This window comes from Lactuca saligna, chromosome 3, assembly GCF_052625555.1.
Source record: "Lactuca saligna cultivar CGN05327 chromosome 3, ASM5262555v1, whole genome shotgun sequence".
NCBI classification, from domain to species: Eukaryota; Viridiplantae; Streptophyta; class Magnoliopsida; order Asterales; family Asteraceae; genus Lactuca; species Lactuca saligna.
The window spans coordinates 196,744,503-196,760,348 of NC_136419.1; the positions used below are offsets into that span (position 1 = coordinate 196,744,503).

The 15,846-nt window shown below is 35.5% G+C and overlaps 1 protein-coding gene across 1 annotated transcript; it reads right to left on the reverse strand.

Moving 5' to 3' along the window:
- Positions 1–12,566: 12,566 nt before the first annotated feature.
- LOC145037710 (endochitinase EP3-like) lies at positions 12,567–13,686 on the reverse strand. Its single transcript, XM_078986418.1, has 2 exons — positions 13,247–13,686; positions 12,567–13,167 (listed from the first exon to the last, which is right to left on the reverse strand). The coding sequence occupies exons 1-2, from the start codon at positions 13,644–13,646 to the stop codon at positions 12,758–12,760; spliced, it is 810 nt and encodes a 269-aa protein (XP_078842544.1). The 5' UTR covers positions 13,647–13,686; the 3' UTR covers positions 12,567–12,757.
- Positions 13,687–15,846: the final 2,160 nt, after the last annotated feature.

The following is a 15,846-nucleotide window of genomic DNA, read 5'->3' on the forward strand; positions in this document are numbered from 1 at the left end:
TTGTGTCGGGAGGGGGGGGGGGGTAAAATAGCCTTTTACCCTCCTGTGGGTGCCAATGGCAGGAAGAGTCTAGTTTCGAGAGTTATATTTATAAGAGTATTTACTTTTTGTGAATAGGCGGAGACTAGGCAATATTTCTACCGAGTCATAGATTTACCAAGACGCCTGAGGTGAGTCTTCTCACTATACTTTACCTAGTGTGGTAACATAGTTATGTGATAGAGTATTTTATAGTTATATGCCAGTGTAGTTGCATGTTATTTATGTGCTATGATTTACTGTGATATGTGCTATGTATGATTCAGAGTTAGGACCTTTGGGTCCACAGAGTTAGGACCTTCGGGTCCACAGAGTTAGGGCAAGAGGGCCGATAGAGAGTTAGGGCTGGATGGCCCCACTGAGACACATAGACCTGAGGGTCAACAGAGTTACAGCCTCGAGTGGCTATTATGTGTTAGAGTGGTATTTTGAGGAACTCACTAAGCATTATGCTTACAGTGTTATGTGTTATGTGTTTCAGGTACCAGTGATGATCGCGGGAAGGCACCGGCATGATTCGTACACACGCACACCGAAGTTTATACATATATATTTTGATCTTGGGTTTTGTACTAATACAATGTTGATACAATGTTTTATTTATGATTTCAAAAGATATTTTATGGGTTACAAAGTGAAAAATTGTTCAAATTTTTACGGTGTTACATTCTTCCTTTCCCGCAAAGGACACAAGCTCTCAAACAAAGTTTTGAGTGTTGTGTAGTTGAGATATGCCTCTTATCATGTGCTTGGAATAGCCACTATCAACAAACCGAAGTCAGGTTAGATGTCTCCATAACTACACCAACACAGAGTGCGCGATTAATTAGTCTTTGGAACCTAGTCCATTTTGACATTGGGTTGACCTTTGTCATCAATGCAAAGTACTCTCTCCCATAACATATCCTGCTTATCACAAACAGAAGATGAAGAAATATTCGAATCATTAGAAGATTTGAGAGATTGAATACCCATCTGTAGTTGGGTTTAACCCATTTCTTGTTTGATCGGATGGGTGCCTTATCACTTACTTTTGAACTTGAAGTCGATCGCCGAGATGACTTTGACCTAACCGGTCGTGGTTTCACTGGAGCATCTCTTGAATTTGGTTTCTCGGCTGACATTCCCTTCTTGATCTTGGGAGTTGGATTCTTGGCCTTCTTAGCATTCGATTTACCATTTCGCGATTTTGACCTTGAAGGGCTTCTTTTGGCGGATCTCCCACTTGACGCATTTTGCCACCCTTGTGCGTAGTAGGGAATATATGTGCAATTTAGACAATTTCTGGCAATGTGTCCAGGTGTTTCACAATGAAAACATGTATGTTTCTTCACATAGGAGTTGTTTCTGCCTGCCCCTGATGGCGTGCTCTTGCCTTGTCTCAAATTGTTCCCACAAGCGCACTTGTAGCATAAGCTTTGTTTCGCTTGTTTGGGTGACATATATTTCCCAACAACAGGTTTAGAAGTAACCAAGCTAGAAGCCACGGATTCAAAGTTCAAGGAGTCATTGGTTTGTTCAATAGTGTTCTCCTTGTTCTCATCTTCTACCACTTTACGTGCACATGAAGTAGAATCATCAAAAACGTTCACCTCAACATTCTCAGTTGGCCTAGATTGTTCAGTCTTAACTGAAGCTGGTATAGGGATTTGGTCAAACTGAGTAGGTATTTCTCCTTCGTTGGTCTCAAGTGGAGGGTTATAGTTGTCGTTGAAAGGAGGTGGAACAATATGATACCCTAGACCCTTGGTTTGATTATCATTAAATGTTAATTGTTTCACTATCATGGATGCAACTACCTCACTTGACATATCAAATTGAATTCAACATCTTTATATTTAGCTTTTAATGCATCAAGTTCGGTAGTCAAGTTAGCAAGTTGTTCCTTAACATAGTCATAATTTACACATTTATTACAATATTCTTCCTGAAGTTTCCTAAACTCCTTTCTTTTGGAATTTAATTATGCTTTTAAAGGTTTTTGACCTTTCCTAAGAGTATAGCCTTTAGACTTAAGGTCCTCATTTTCCCTTTTTAATAAATCGATTTGATCTCGGAGAAATTTAATAGTAGTTTCACAAGATTGATAGCATGAAACTTCATTGACCAGGATGTTCATGGAACTCATTGTTTACTTAAAATTCCCTTTGACTATAAACCTCAAAAGTCAACCTTAAAAGTCAGGTTTAAAAAAAATCAAACATAAAAGTCAAAGTTGAAATGTCAAACTTAAAAGTCAAACCGAAAAGATATTTGTGAAAACTTGAAAGTTAAACGAAAAAGTCAAAGTTTAAAGTGAAAGGTCAAACATGAAATTTAAAGTCAATTTTTAAGGTCAAAAGTCAATTAAGGAAGTCAAAAAATAAACGTAAAAAGTTTGGGCTAAAAACGAAATTTTAAAATTCGAAAAACTGATTTTTGGGCCAAAATTTGAAAAAATCCAAAAATAGAAACCAAAATTGTGATTTTTAATCTGGATCGGGAAAAGGTTAAACATGTGGCATCCTAGAGCAAGTGGTAAGGGCGTTGGTTGCGTGTGTGAGAGACCCAAGTTCGATCCTTGCTCCATCCTAGATTTTTATTGATGACCAAGAACTAGACCACACACGAGGCTGCTGACCTGCGAGGACTAGACCGAACACATGATAGAATTGTTGAATGAATACATGCGCAATGTAGTAAGCCGAAAATGTCTGAGGCTGAAAACAGATTTCGGCTGTAAATGCTACTGACCGTAAATGAGGTTTCGGCCAAAAATGCTTTGTATGTCCTAGCTGCTGACCGCAAACCGCTGCCACCCATCGCAGATTACGACCAAAAACAACGCTTTTCTCATTTTTTTAGCTCCAACTCGATTAAAAATCCATTTTTTATGAAAAACACGAAGAACAAACCCCCAATATTTTTTCAAAAAGTATCAAAAACGTAAAATCCTTCAAGAACAAGTGAAACTACGCTCTAAATCTTGCCAAAGAGATTGATACAATCCAAGCTCTATTACCAACTATAGGTCCCCAAAATCTCCTGACGTATTAATCCAATCCACTTGATGGTGCGGAGTCTCAATAAAGTGGATGATTCAACATAAAATGGAGTAGAAGAAGAAGAAATTGATGAGTCTATGATGTATTTAAGATAAGAATGATGAACAAACATAAGATTCACACAGACACACACACACACACACACTTCTTCTCTCTAACTTTCTCTCTATAGCACATGCATATGACAATTGTCCCCTCCATCATAACCAACAAACCATTCTTCACCCTAACCTCTATATATAGGTATGGACTCAAAACCGAAAACCCACTACCCAGACCGAAAACCCATGAGTTTTCGTTCCAAGCTACAAATAAACCCATGACGGTTTTCTGTCGTAGACCAAAACAACAAATGCTTAGAAAAAGCAAAGTATAAGCCAATTTTAGACCCAACAATCTCCCCCTTGGTTTATAGCTTTCTTTTTTTTATCCAACAATCCCCCCCCCCCTAAAATTGTAACTTGCTTTGCTTAAAAATCTTCAATATGAGCTTGGCTTTTGTGTTTTTCTTTGATTTCTTCACAATTTCAAGATGAACATATGAAATTTCTATGTGAATGAGATCATCTTGAGAAAATGAGCTTTTCTTCAAAATTTGACATTTAACGTACGTTGGGTGTGGAAGTTTCATGTAGAGATTCTTGAAAATTGGCACTTTCAGCTTAAGAATCTTCAGAGAGAATAACAGAGAGATTGAATCTTCTGGATCACTTCAACAAGCTCATAGATAGCAGCAAATTGATTGAGGAGGCTTTAATGCAATATGTGATATTATCTTGAAGTACAACTTCACCTTGCTTTTAGAGTTTAAAGATTGAATGTTGAAAAAATAATCTTCATTTCTTGTTCCTACAAATGAGAATTCTTCAATGATCATGGATGAAGCCTTGGCTCAGAAAATCTTGATACAGTCTCAATGAGTCTCCTCTACATCTGAATTCAATTTTCAAAACAAAGAAAACTTTAAGATAAAAACGAAAGTAAAAGAAAACTTAGCACACAATATTTTCGGATTTTTCATATTTTTTTGAAAAAAATAAAACAGAAATAACAGTATTTTTGGAATTTTTTTATTATTTTTTTGAAAAAGAAATAAAACAGAAATAACTTTAATTTTGGATTTTTAATTTTCTTATTTTTATTTGATTTTTTTTAATTTTTAATCCCCCCCCCCCCCCCTTAAGTTTTTGCATAGAGGAAAACAATGAACAAATTTAATAAAAACAAAAAATATTTGGGGTCGAAGTTGTCAAGAAATTCAATATCGTTTTTCAGCACACACCTGCATGTTTGGATCTGGTCAATCACTGGTATTGTGGTCCACTTAAACACAACGATAAATATTTACAAATTGGAAAGACTATAAGTGACAAGTTATTGTGATCTTATTCATAAATAGGGCATTTGGCTGACAACGACCACGGATATTGTTTTCCACATAAATTCAACAGCAAGATCTATAGACAACCTTTTAAGTAGTTCAATTTTAGATGTACTAGAACGTGTTTCCCACATCCCGACACACTCCGGTAATCAAGAACCTCCAAAAACTCTTTACTTTACGTGAGTAGACAATCATTAAGAAAGAAGTCAGATATAGAAGTGCATATGTTGTGTCCTAGGTAGGATGTTTTCCAATCACACAGAGGGAAAAACATATGACTAATATGGATAGAGGATTAGAGAAATGGTAGGGTGCATATGTTGTGTCCCAGGTTGGATCTTCTAAACATATGACTACATTCCTATGTGATCATGCAACTCTAATTGCTTTGGATCTAAGTTTTTCTCTAGTGATACATGAAAATAGAAATTCCAAAGCGAAAACCCTAATACTAGCATATACTTTTCGAGATCTATATGAAAAAACTAGGGTTAGAATGTTACCTTGCTTGTTATCTCGTAATAGCAAGGATTCCACGGATGATCTTGACTCTTGAAATCTAGTGCCTCAAGTATTGCACCCCTAATGGAGTCACAAACACCAGTAGCAAAGGATGAGTGAGAGAGAGAGGTAGAAAAATCAGCTAGGGTTTCTCTTGGGAAGCAGTGGCCGATTTCAGGAGGTTTAAGGGTCTTTAAATAGCAATGGATGCTAGGGTTTTTAGGTGGAAACCCTAATTCCTTGCTTAGGCTCCAAGTAGCCCAAGGACACTCTTTCTAGAAGGCTTTGGGCTAATTCTATAGGGCCTCCCTATAGAAATTCGTCCAACCCATTCTAATAGAGTCCAGCATCCAGATTTAAAACTATCAATAATTTACAAAACCAGTCCCTGCACCTTTAATCAGTTCCTTTAATCCCAAAATTAATTCCAAATTAATTTCTGATTAACACTAATTAAATAATATGATTTCTAATTAATAAATTATTCCTATAATATATTTATAAATCATTTATCAACCTCTTTCTCCAAAAGTCATCCTATCAAGTTTATATGATGAAGGCGACCCAAACGGACCGTGCTACTATCAAATCAAGTACATACCAATTATAGTTATGGGTTAGAGACCTAATACAACATATTGTTATTTTTGAAACTAAGAAAGGGTTATTAAAAACATACCTTTCAGTTTATTGTTGTAAGTAAACATGAATCCCTTCATTGTAGATCTTCCTAAAGCTAGCACCAAAAATCAGGTGCCTCTGATGGCTCACACCCACACACTAGAAGTTGGAGGTTATAAAAGATAAAGGAGATGATAGAGGATTTTTGTCTCTAGGGTTCCTTATAACGAGTTCCGAAATTATGAGGTTCTGGAAGTGGTTATATAGGTATTCAATGAGGCTTGGATAAGGCATGTTTCCTTGGATAAGCCTATCTTTTTGCTTTCCTCCCCAAGTTTCCTTAGATCCAAAGAAAGGCTCTAGAAACCTTCCAAAACCCCTTAGAATTATTCTAACCTCTGGGGAGGTTCTAGAATTAGTCAATGCCCAATCTTTTGAACATTGTCACCTTTAGTCCTCCCACTTTAAATTACTCCAATTAATCCAAAACTGAATTCCAGTTAATTTTTGATTAATTTATAATTAAACAATATAACTTCAAATTAATATATTTCTCTCAAAAAATAATAATAAATTATTTATTTTGATATCTAATTAATTTACCAGTCGTATAATAAATAATCAGTCTCTCTCTCTCCAAATAGTATTTCAGTCTCTTACTAGGCTTGAGGGCAACCTAAAACGACTTTGCTAATAATTTAAGTTTATAATAATTTAGTTAATGGCTTAGACACCTAATCCAAAAATAGTAACATATACTACTTTGTTTCTTATATTAAAACAAACTAAACTAAAAGTTCTTAAGTTAATACATATGTAAATTTAATGACATTAGATCTTTATGCGACTATTAACCATGGTTAGTGATTTTTGTTTAAAGGAATGAATGAGAAAAACTTTCTTTATTTGACTATGATGTCCTTACAGTCATTAAGTTACTTATTGAGTATTTGAAAATTGATCTTATGTGGTGTGGGATCTTTAGCAGAGGTAAAATCACCTTACATTCATAAGAAACTTCAAGACAACCATCAATTATTAAATACAATATCCGGGTCCCTGATTAATTTCTTTTAGTCGCGAAGATTGTCTTTGCAATCTAACTTACTGAAATATACTCGAATCTTATTATCAAATCCACTTACGCATGTTATGTGGTACAATTTAAAGTTAATACTTTATTATTAATTAAGAGCATAAACTCTGACTGCAAAACAGAAATGTCACTATTAATAAGAAACTCACCATCAATGTAACTCTTTCATTGAGTCCTTCCATACGAACAAGGTTATATCTTTCTTGCTTTTAGGATTCCAAAGAATATTGTTGATTCTTGATTCGTTTATTTTAGCCAAAATGATCTTATATGACTTGTCATGCACAAGGCATATGAGTCATTGGATCTTAAAATGTGTTACAAATTTTTCTGGCATGAACTCTTTAAGAATTTTGTAACTCGAGTTTCCTTAGGATTCCAAATATTTGGCTTAAATCAATGCTTCACTTAGTTCTATTTACATAGAATCAAAGTATGGTTTCATGTTCCTCCCATGTATTTCACACCAAGATAATTCTTAAGCTATGTAAAGCTTTTACACTTAGCAGAGTAAGCACATTGTTTCATATTTCAATACCAGGGACACATTGCTCCTACTAGCTTTAATATTTACATGGAATATCATTTGTTTCTCATATTAAACTTTTGAACTTCTAATCAAAGCAAACGATCCAAACATGAGATGCTTGTTAGAATCCATCAATGGACTACTCAAGACTACATATGTTTCATAAATCGTCTTGGTTCGAATATGTGTGTTCCTATCCATGCTTGTCATCTCTTGAAGATCGACAAAAAAACTATATGATTTTAACTCCAAGTGTTGGATTAATTCAAAAATACTTAGATTGAATATCATTCTCATAGCTTCCTCCAGTCTAGGCTTATATGGCCTTACATAGCTTTTGGTAGCACATAGACTCTGATCACAATCTATCAGTGACTCATTCCCCATGTGAAATGGAGTCAACAAGGTTCATGATGTCTTCCATCAGATCTATATGAAAGAGGTAGAGTGGTTTAATTTTCGTTAAAAGGTTTTAACCTCTAATTAACTGGTAGTGTTTTTACTTTAGGCTCTTTGTTAATTGATTATTGAGTCTTATCTAGATCAATGTGGCTCCTACTATCTCTTTTGGATATCAGCTCTTTGTTTCAAAAGGCTGCTCTAAGAGCAACGAATACATTGTTCTTGGAGAGTTTTCAAAACATAGTCGGGATCTCTAACAAAATATCCCATTGCACAAAACGTTTGATAAAATTTTCTTATTTTGTACAAGACCAAGGACTCTCGTAACACTAATTCATGGTATAATGCATGAAATGTTTGTAAGCACAATACGACTCATCAGTTACAAATCAGAAAATAATTTTTTTTCATTATCCAACTATATTTCTTAAGGCAATACTTTGGTTTGAGATGGATTGTGAAATAGTTTCATAATTCCATTAGATGATCATTAACCTTTGATCAAGATTCTCAATATCATATTAGATCTGAGTATCTTATATTTACCCCAGTTGACTCTGAACTTCATTTTTGTCTTCAACCTGAATAGAAGATTAGCATGAACTAATTCCAACAAATGATAGTATTATGGAGTGATTTGTTTATCGTTTATCTTGATATAATGAGATATGTATCAATCAAAAGACTTATGGTCTAATGACTTCTAAAATTCTATCCACTTGAATATTTAGTGATGCGCTTCCCATTCACATATTGAAGACGATAATCCAATCATATTTTTTACATACTTGGATGAACATTAAAAGGGAAGCAGTAGCAACATATTTTAATCATCAAGAGAACCGAAAAACATATCTATGAACAACCTATCAATTGAAACTTTAATATGGGAGAATTCATACCTTTGGTAATCTTCAAAACCCTTGTAGATCCTTGATTGATTGATAAGCGCTAAGAGTCCGACATAGAACTCCTCTTTCATAGTCTCACCTAAGGCGCTCAGATCAGAAACATCCAACAACAACCAATCCATCGAACATATTGAATGAGAACATCAAATTTTGAAAATGTTGACGCAGTGCTTCCACGTCGTGGAAAAGTAGGCTCCATGACATGGTGTCGGATGTTGGTGGTTACAAGAAGAGAGAGAGAGAGAGGTCGCTGAAGCTTGAAGATGATAGATTGATTAGAAGGAAGTAGATCCAATATTTCCTCATGTGTTGCAGCTACATTGAGGTATAAAATCTTTATCTTGGCTTTCCAATTCTTAAATCTTCCCTTATGTAAGAATATGGTCATTTCTAGGGCAAAATGGAGTCACTCTCGGGTTTTAGCTTGTCATGAGGACATGGTCTCAGATCTGGACTCCTCTAGGCCCCATGGATATAAAGTTGTTCTTTATCTAGTCTTGGCCCTTCTCTATGCCCTAAACCTCTTCCTAAGCTTAGTTTTGGGTGTTTTAGCCTCTTAAGGCCTTGCATGCACTTAAAGTTGGAAGCATTATGTGATGAGTACACCCTATGATGTTAGATCTACAGTTTAGAGCCTTCGTTTCGCTTAAAAGCATCTAAATGAGAAAAGGGTTGAAAGAACTCGACGAGTTGCTTAGTCAACTCGACGACTTGGATCGGGTTTCCTCATCTTTTGGATATTGAGTAAACTCGGCGATTTGATGAGACAACTCGGCAATTTGGCTAGAGTTTTTCCCAGTTTTCTAGACTCTGAAGGAACTCAACGACTTGGGGTCAACATTGACTGTTGACCTTGAATTTGACCATGGTTGACCAAGATTGAATATAACGGCATTTTTGTAATATGGGGCTTTGACAAAGTTAGTGACATGGTGTTTGTAGGCAGTTGAGTTGGAGCGACGAGTTAGGACTTATCTTATCGGTTCATCATTTCTTGAGAGGTGAGTCTCCTTAGCATACCAATTGGTCGAAGGCACCAAAGTCGACCCATTATTTTCTAAGTGATATGCTAGTTGACTATGTAGTATGTGGTATGTTAATTGTATTTATGATACTTGCATGGAAGACCTCGTGGGGTTCCTGAAAGACTTAGGTGTAAGAACTTGGAGGGTTTCCACGACATCGTAGGTAAAGACCTCGGGGGCTTCTCGAGACACTATGGTGTAAGATATTTGGACGGTTTCCATGGCATCCTTAGTTAAAGACCTAGTGGGGTTCCCGAGGCATAAGGTTAAGACCATATGGGTTTTCCCATGGTACCCAGAGTAAGACCCTAGAGGGTTTCCATGACATCCTTATATGTTTATATGCAAGGCTTATGTGGTTTGTGTAACTGATATAGCTAATATGGATTATATGATTATAGATATTGTATGGGGTTTGCTCTGGGGAACTTTCTAACCATTAGCTTACAATTTGTTGGTTGTTTGAGGTACTCCGGAGCCTAAGGGCAAGGGCCTGATGAGATAGCGGGACATGTACTCTTCGGCATTTTTGTTGGGACACTCCGATGTTTTCGAATAATTTATTTGATAGTATGGATTTTTGATAAACAATGTGGTTGAAATCCTATGTCTTTTGAAAATGATTTTATTAATTTAAAAATGGAAAGTTTTATTGAAAAATTTGGGTTGTTACATTTACCCTAAGGAGGATTATTGGTTTTGAACTAATTGTTATTTTGGTAATGGTAGCTCGGGGAGTAGAGAGATTTGCAGTTCGGGGATCTACCAGCTAGTAACCATAGGACTGTTTGTGAGATTCAGCTTTGCGAGGTGAGTTTCCTCCTGTTTGAATGGGTCGAAGGCCTCAATGTCGGCTCGTATTTATGTTATGTGGTTCCGAATTACGATCCGATGTCGGGCAATGCCTTAGGAATGTTAATACGCTTGATGTCTTTATGATTCCTGCATGTGTATGTATTGTATGTTCCGGATTACGGTCAGATGGTGGGCGATGCCTGAGAAATGTCTATATGCTTTTTGAATTACAATCTGATGTCGAGCAGGGCCCGAGGAATGTTTATATGTATGTTTCCAAACTTTGGTTCGCTGTCGGGTGATACCCGATGAAGGAATGCATGTTTAGTGAAACTTATTGTCTTTATGATACTTGTATGTGCTTGGTATGGAGGTGAGTGTGGGTGGGGTCCTATATCTCATAAGTAGTTGAGTGTGGACGGGGTTCCATATCTCATTTATAGCAGAGTAAGGGCGAGGCCCATGTTAGGCAAGGTATTTAGGACTGGAATATATAGTATTGTGTATGATTCCATATGTGCTTGAATAATTATATGTTATTGTTTGTATGTGTAAAGCGGGTGGGGCCCAGTGACAGATGGGGCCTAGGAGAAACGGATACGTATACTGAGTGGGACTCGATGCCAGGCGGGTCTGATGTCGGACTCTGTCCGATGCCCGGTGGGGCCCGATGAAGGGGAGGGGGCCCAATATACTATATGTATGATATGTGGTAGTTTGGAGAGACTCAGTAAGCTTTGTGCATATAATTTTCAATTTTGGTTTCAAGTACTTCCATTTGCAAAGAGAAGAGCTCAAGATGACTGCATCGTACACACCATGATGTTTAACTTGGGATGATTACTCTGATGTTTTGATGATACTCTTAGTTGTTGTTTGGAATAATATGACTTATGTTTTGATGAAATGATTCTAATATCAATGGTTTATTTAATGGTTTAAAAATGGAATTTTTGGTCATGATTTTTGGGATGTAACAGTTTAATTTTTTTTTTTAATCTAAAAACAGTACCTATATATAAACACATCAATTAAAAAACCAATACACTCAAACCATTCTCTTTCACACATTTTCTCTCTATCTTTATTTACATTAAATAATCATAGCTCCCAAAATGCAAAGCTAGTTGGAAGAAGGAGAAGAAGAAAAGTTAGCACTACTAGGGGTTACGGTTACGGAAGACCAAGATAGTCGAACTTTGAGGGATTTTTTGCCAAAGTTTGGAAACGTTTTCCATGATTTAATGGGTTATCGTAGCCGTAATCTTGATGCAATATGTTGTAAGTTTCGCTTTATGAGGGGAACATGTCGCAAGTTCGACAAACTTTATAACCATGTTATAAACAACGCACACGAAGACAATCCAGTTGTTGTAGCCACACATCAATATGAAAACATAAACCACATACGGTTTAAACACCTCGAAGGTTTGCAAAATTTTAAAGAGATCCCATGGTAGAATAATTTAAAAAATGAGGTTTAGAAACTAGTTTAATTTGTTTCTATGCTTGCATTTTAATGTTGTTTCCTATTTTATTTTAGTTGTTTTTTTTTTTAAAATTATGTAATGGTTTTTTAATTATGTAATGTTTTTTAACTGAATAAAAAAATTAGTTTAAATAAATATATTGTATTTGGATTTCGTATGTATTTTTTAATTAACTTTAATTAAAAAAAATAAGGTGGAGTGGTGCAATAGTGGTGAGTATTCCATAGGTTTAGTGGTAGTTAATGGTGATAACGTGATAATAATCACTATAATGATTAGTGGTGGGTATAATGAACGATTTAATTTTAATATTGGAAAGTTGGTTTTTGTGGTATTGCACATGTATCCACCCACATATATCAAATAATTATCTAATACACTTCAAAATTAATTTAGACGGATGAAGTGATGTGGATTATTCAAGAATCGAAATTGATTTGTTTTATGAAAATTAGAAGATATCAATGAACTTTTATGAAATGATTTTACGGGATTCAGCCAATTGTATTTCACTCCCGGGTGGGGTTCTTTTCATTGGGGTTCTTTTCATCCTTCTCTCACGGTACTAATTGACTATGGGTCACCCATGACTATTTAAGTATTTAGCCTTGCAAGGTGATTCAAACCGGATTCGACGTGCGCCAGGTTGATCTCTACATTTTTGTGTTCATTTTACCGAATTTTATAAACAATCAATTTATTAGATAATAACAGTTTTTTATAATTGAATGACGAGAAGGCTATATATTGCCATCAATACTTATATTATTATTGTTCTTTATTATGACACCAACCTTCATTCGGTCATACATCAACCAAGACATTGTCACCACGAGACCACTTTTTTTCAAACACACTTATTATGCCCACTAAGCTAGTATCATACGCTGGATTCCACATGATATGGACCGAAACAAAATCTAACACCAAAGATTTCTTCCTGTTGCAACACCAAATTGCTTACAATAATTTATGTAGTACGTGACACGAGATCTCACAGCAGCGCGGTTTTTACCTTTGCATTCATTCCCATTGATTGCCTGGATCGTTGCTCCAAACCCCTTACCAGAAGCAAAGTCCCAATGAACATTTTCCATCCAAAACCACAAGGCAGTTTTGAATGAAACCACTCTGTTGGTAGCCACGATCTCTGGGTTATTGATCCCATCGAACCCAAGGCTCTTTCCGGCTGCACCATAGTTGTAGTTCCATGCAAGTTGCATTGGACCTCGACCATAGTAACGTTTCTTAGGGTTGCATGGATATTGTGAGTCGACTGTATCACAATAGCTTTTCGAACGACCATTTATTTCTTCTATATAACAAAAATCTGCAAACCAGCATATGTAGACATTCAGAATTAACGATATTTCTTATTCATTTAACCTAAATATTCTCAATAGACTTACGTTTAGTCAAATATGTAACATGAGCAAAGAAAGCCGCAATTTCACGCTTGGAATCCATGATCGAACCGGATCTACCAAAACGTGGATAGTTTTTTATGACGGTTAGAAAGGCATCTCGTGTGTAAAATCTTCTTCCGGGGCAATTTCGTGCCGACTTAGCAACAATCCCATTAAAGAATGCGTTCGTTACTATCCCAGGGACATAGACATTATTTGGAGGGGCTGGTAGAGAACATGCGCCACCTCGACAGTCTTTTCCACAATAAGCTTGTGTGGTTCCACAAAAGCCATACTTACTACAGCACTGGTGCGGACGACAATTGCACTTCTGGGATGCAACCAGCTCCGGGAGGAGGATGGCGGCAAGAAATACTCCGGCGAATAGGAGGGTTGTTTTCATTTTGTTTGGCTGGTGTTTGAAAGTAGATTGTTGAAGAGAAATATTTATCGGCTAAAAGTCTTCTCCTAAGTCTCCCACTATAATTATTAGAATAAATTAAGAAATGGTCGATGTTGTTTGGTCAAATTTCTACGTTTAATACAACTTTTAAAATGTTTGAATGTTACGTCCCTATGGTGTCAAAAGGTTACTACCATGCTTCTTCCATTAAGTTCATCTCCAATGGGAGTTTAATGGATCTCCAATGGGAGTTTAATGGATCTCCAATGCGAGTTTAATAGAAGGTTTAATAGTTCATCTTCAATGGGAATTTAATGGATCTCCAATAGGAGTTTAATAGAGGATTTAACGAGGAGTTTAATATAAATAAGCTCAAAATCTCTATTGTGGAAAAATCATTAGCATTCAATAGAATTTGATGCTAACCTATGAAATATCACATTGCACCTCATTGGTCATTGGTGGAGTGTGTGTGGTCAACCGATACAATAATATGGGACTAATGAAGGATGTGTTGGAATAGTGTCCAAGGACATTACCTATTGATAATATTTCTAATAATAGCAGGCTCCTTTTGTTGCCCTCAAGACCCAAATTGAGTAGAATAAATAAAAAGAGAAATTTGTTTATTAATTATTATGGTTAATAATTAATTAGAAACTATTTGAAAATATATTTTGGTAATATATTATGGGAATTAATTATTAGTTTAATGAATTAAAGGGTTGAATGTTCATTAGTCGATAGTTGGTTAATCAGGAATATTCTAGAACCTTTATGGAATTAGGGTTGGATGAAAATCACTCCATCCCATATAGAAAAGGAGTGAAATTTCGTGGTTATGCTCCCATCCCACATGGGAAGGAGTACTAAACCTAAGGAGGCATCCAAGGTTATAAATAGGGCCTTAGGGATTCCATTCCTCCTTGCACATTGGCTTGAAGTATTCACCAACCCTTCTTCCTCCTCCCATAGGGAAGATTTCTAACCCTCTTTGGGTTTTGGAATTTGACCCTTCTCTTAGTTATTTTTATTTTTCTCTTTGGTGTCTTTGGGTGTGATACCATTAGAGGGATTATGGTTTGGGTCCTTTCATCCAAGCAAATTCATGGAGGTTCAAAATCTCAAGCATGAAGATCAAGGGCTACATAAGAGGTATGTTTTCTTCTTTGTACATATTTTTTCTAGGGTTGATGTAATTAGCATGAAGCCATAGATCCATAGGATGCATGTGCACTTAGGTATATCGTTGTTTCGATTTTTCCTCTAGTTTTAGAGTGTATTTGATGTGTAGAAAACCCAACAGTGGTATCATAGACTGGGTCATGGTTACTTTCACCCTAGATCCATGTTTTCTGTAAGAACTTGTTTGAAACTGGATGGATGAAGATTAGATGAGAAATTCGTAATATGATAAAACCCTAGCAGCATCTCACGACGTAAACTAGGAGTTCACGATGTGAATTCAAAGAATTTAAGGTTTCAGATTTTTTGCCATTTTTCGAATATGTAGCCTTGATAAACATGGATAAATACCTAATTTAAATTGTTTTTGAATCTGGAAAACTGATAAATATTATTTAAATATGTTTATTTGAATTTGAATATTTATTAATTGATATATATTATTTGAATGTGTTTATTTGAATTTGAATATTTATTTGTTTTTTAAATAGTGAATTTAAATATTTAATATTATTTATAATAGAGATTTATAAATTTGAATATTACACCCTTATAATTTATTAATTGTTATATTGTCTCCTCGCAATTAATTAGAATTAATAATAAACAACTAAATTTAAAAAGTTTTAAATTTACCCCTTGTATTTATATATATTAGAATTGTGTCTACTATATGTATAAGAACGTTACAACATGTGCCATCGCGTGTTTAAATATTGACATTGTCAGTCTTACCGTTACTAGGCTCACCCATTCTAATGTAGGGGTTTAAGGAGGTCTCTTTCATTCCTAATGAGGTCGGTTTTTAATATGCTTCGTGCTTACCACCGTCACCGCCCTATTGCATTTTCAGAATGGAGTTACCGAAAGGGTTTGATAGTGATAATTGTCAATCTAAAAGTATTCTAAATACAAGTATAAAACAAAATCCTGTTTATTTATAGAATGTGAGTTTGTATTATCCATGAAAATTGCACATTCTCTTTATATTTTGTTGGTGAAGCTCGTGGGGTTA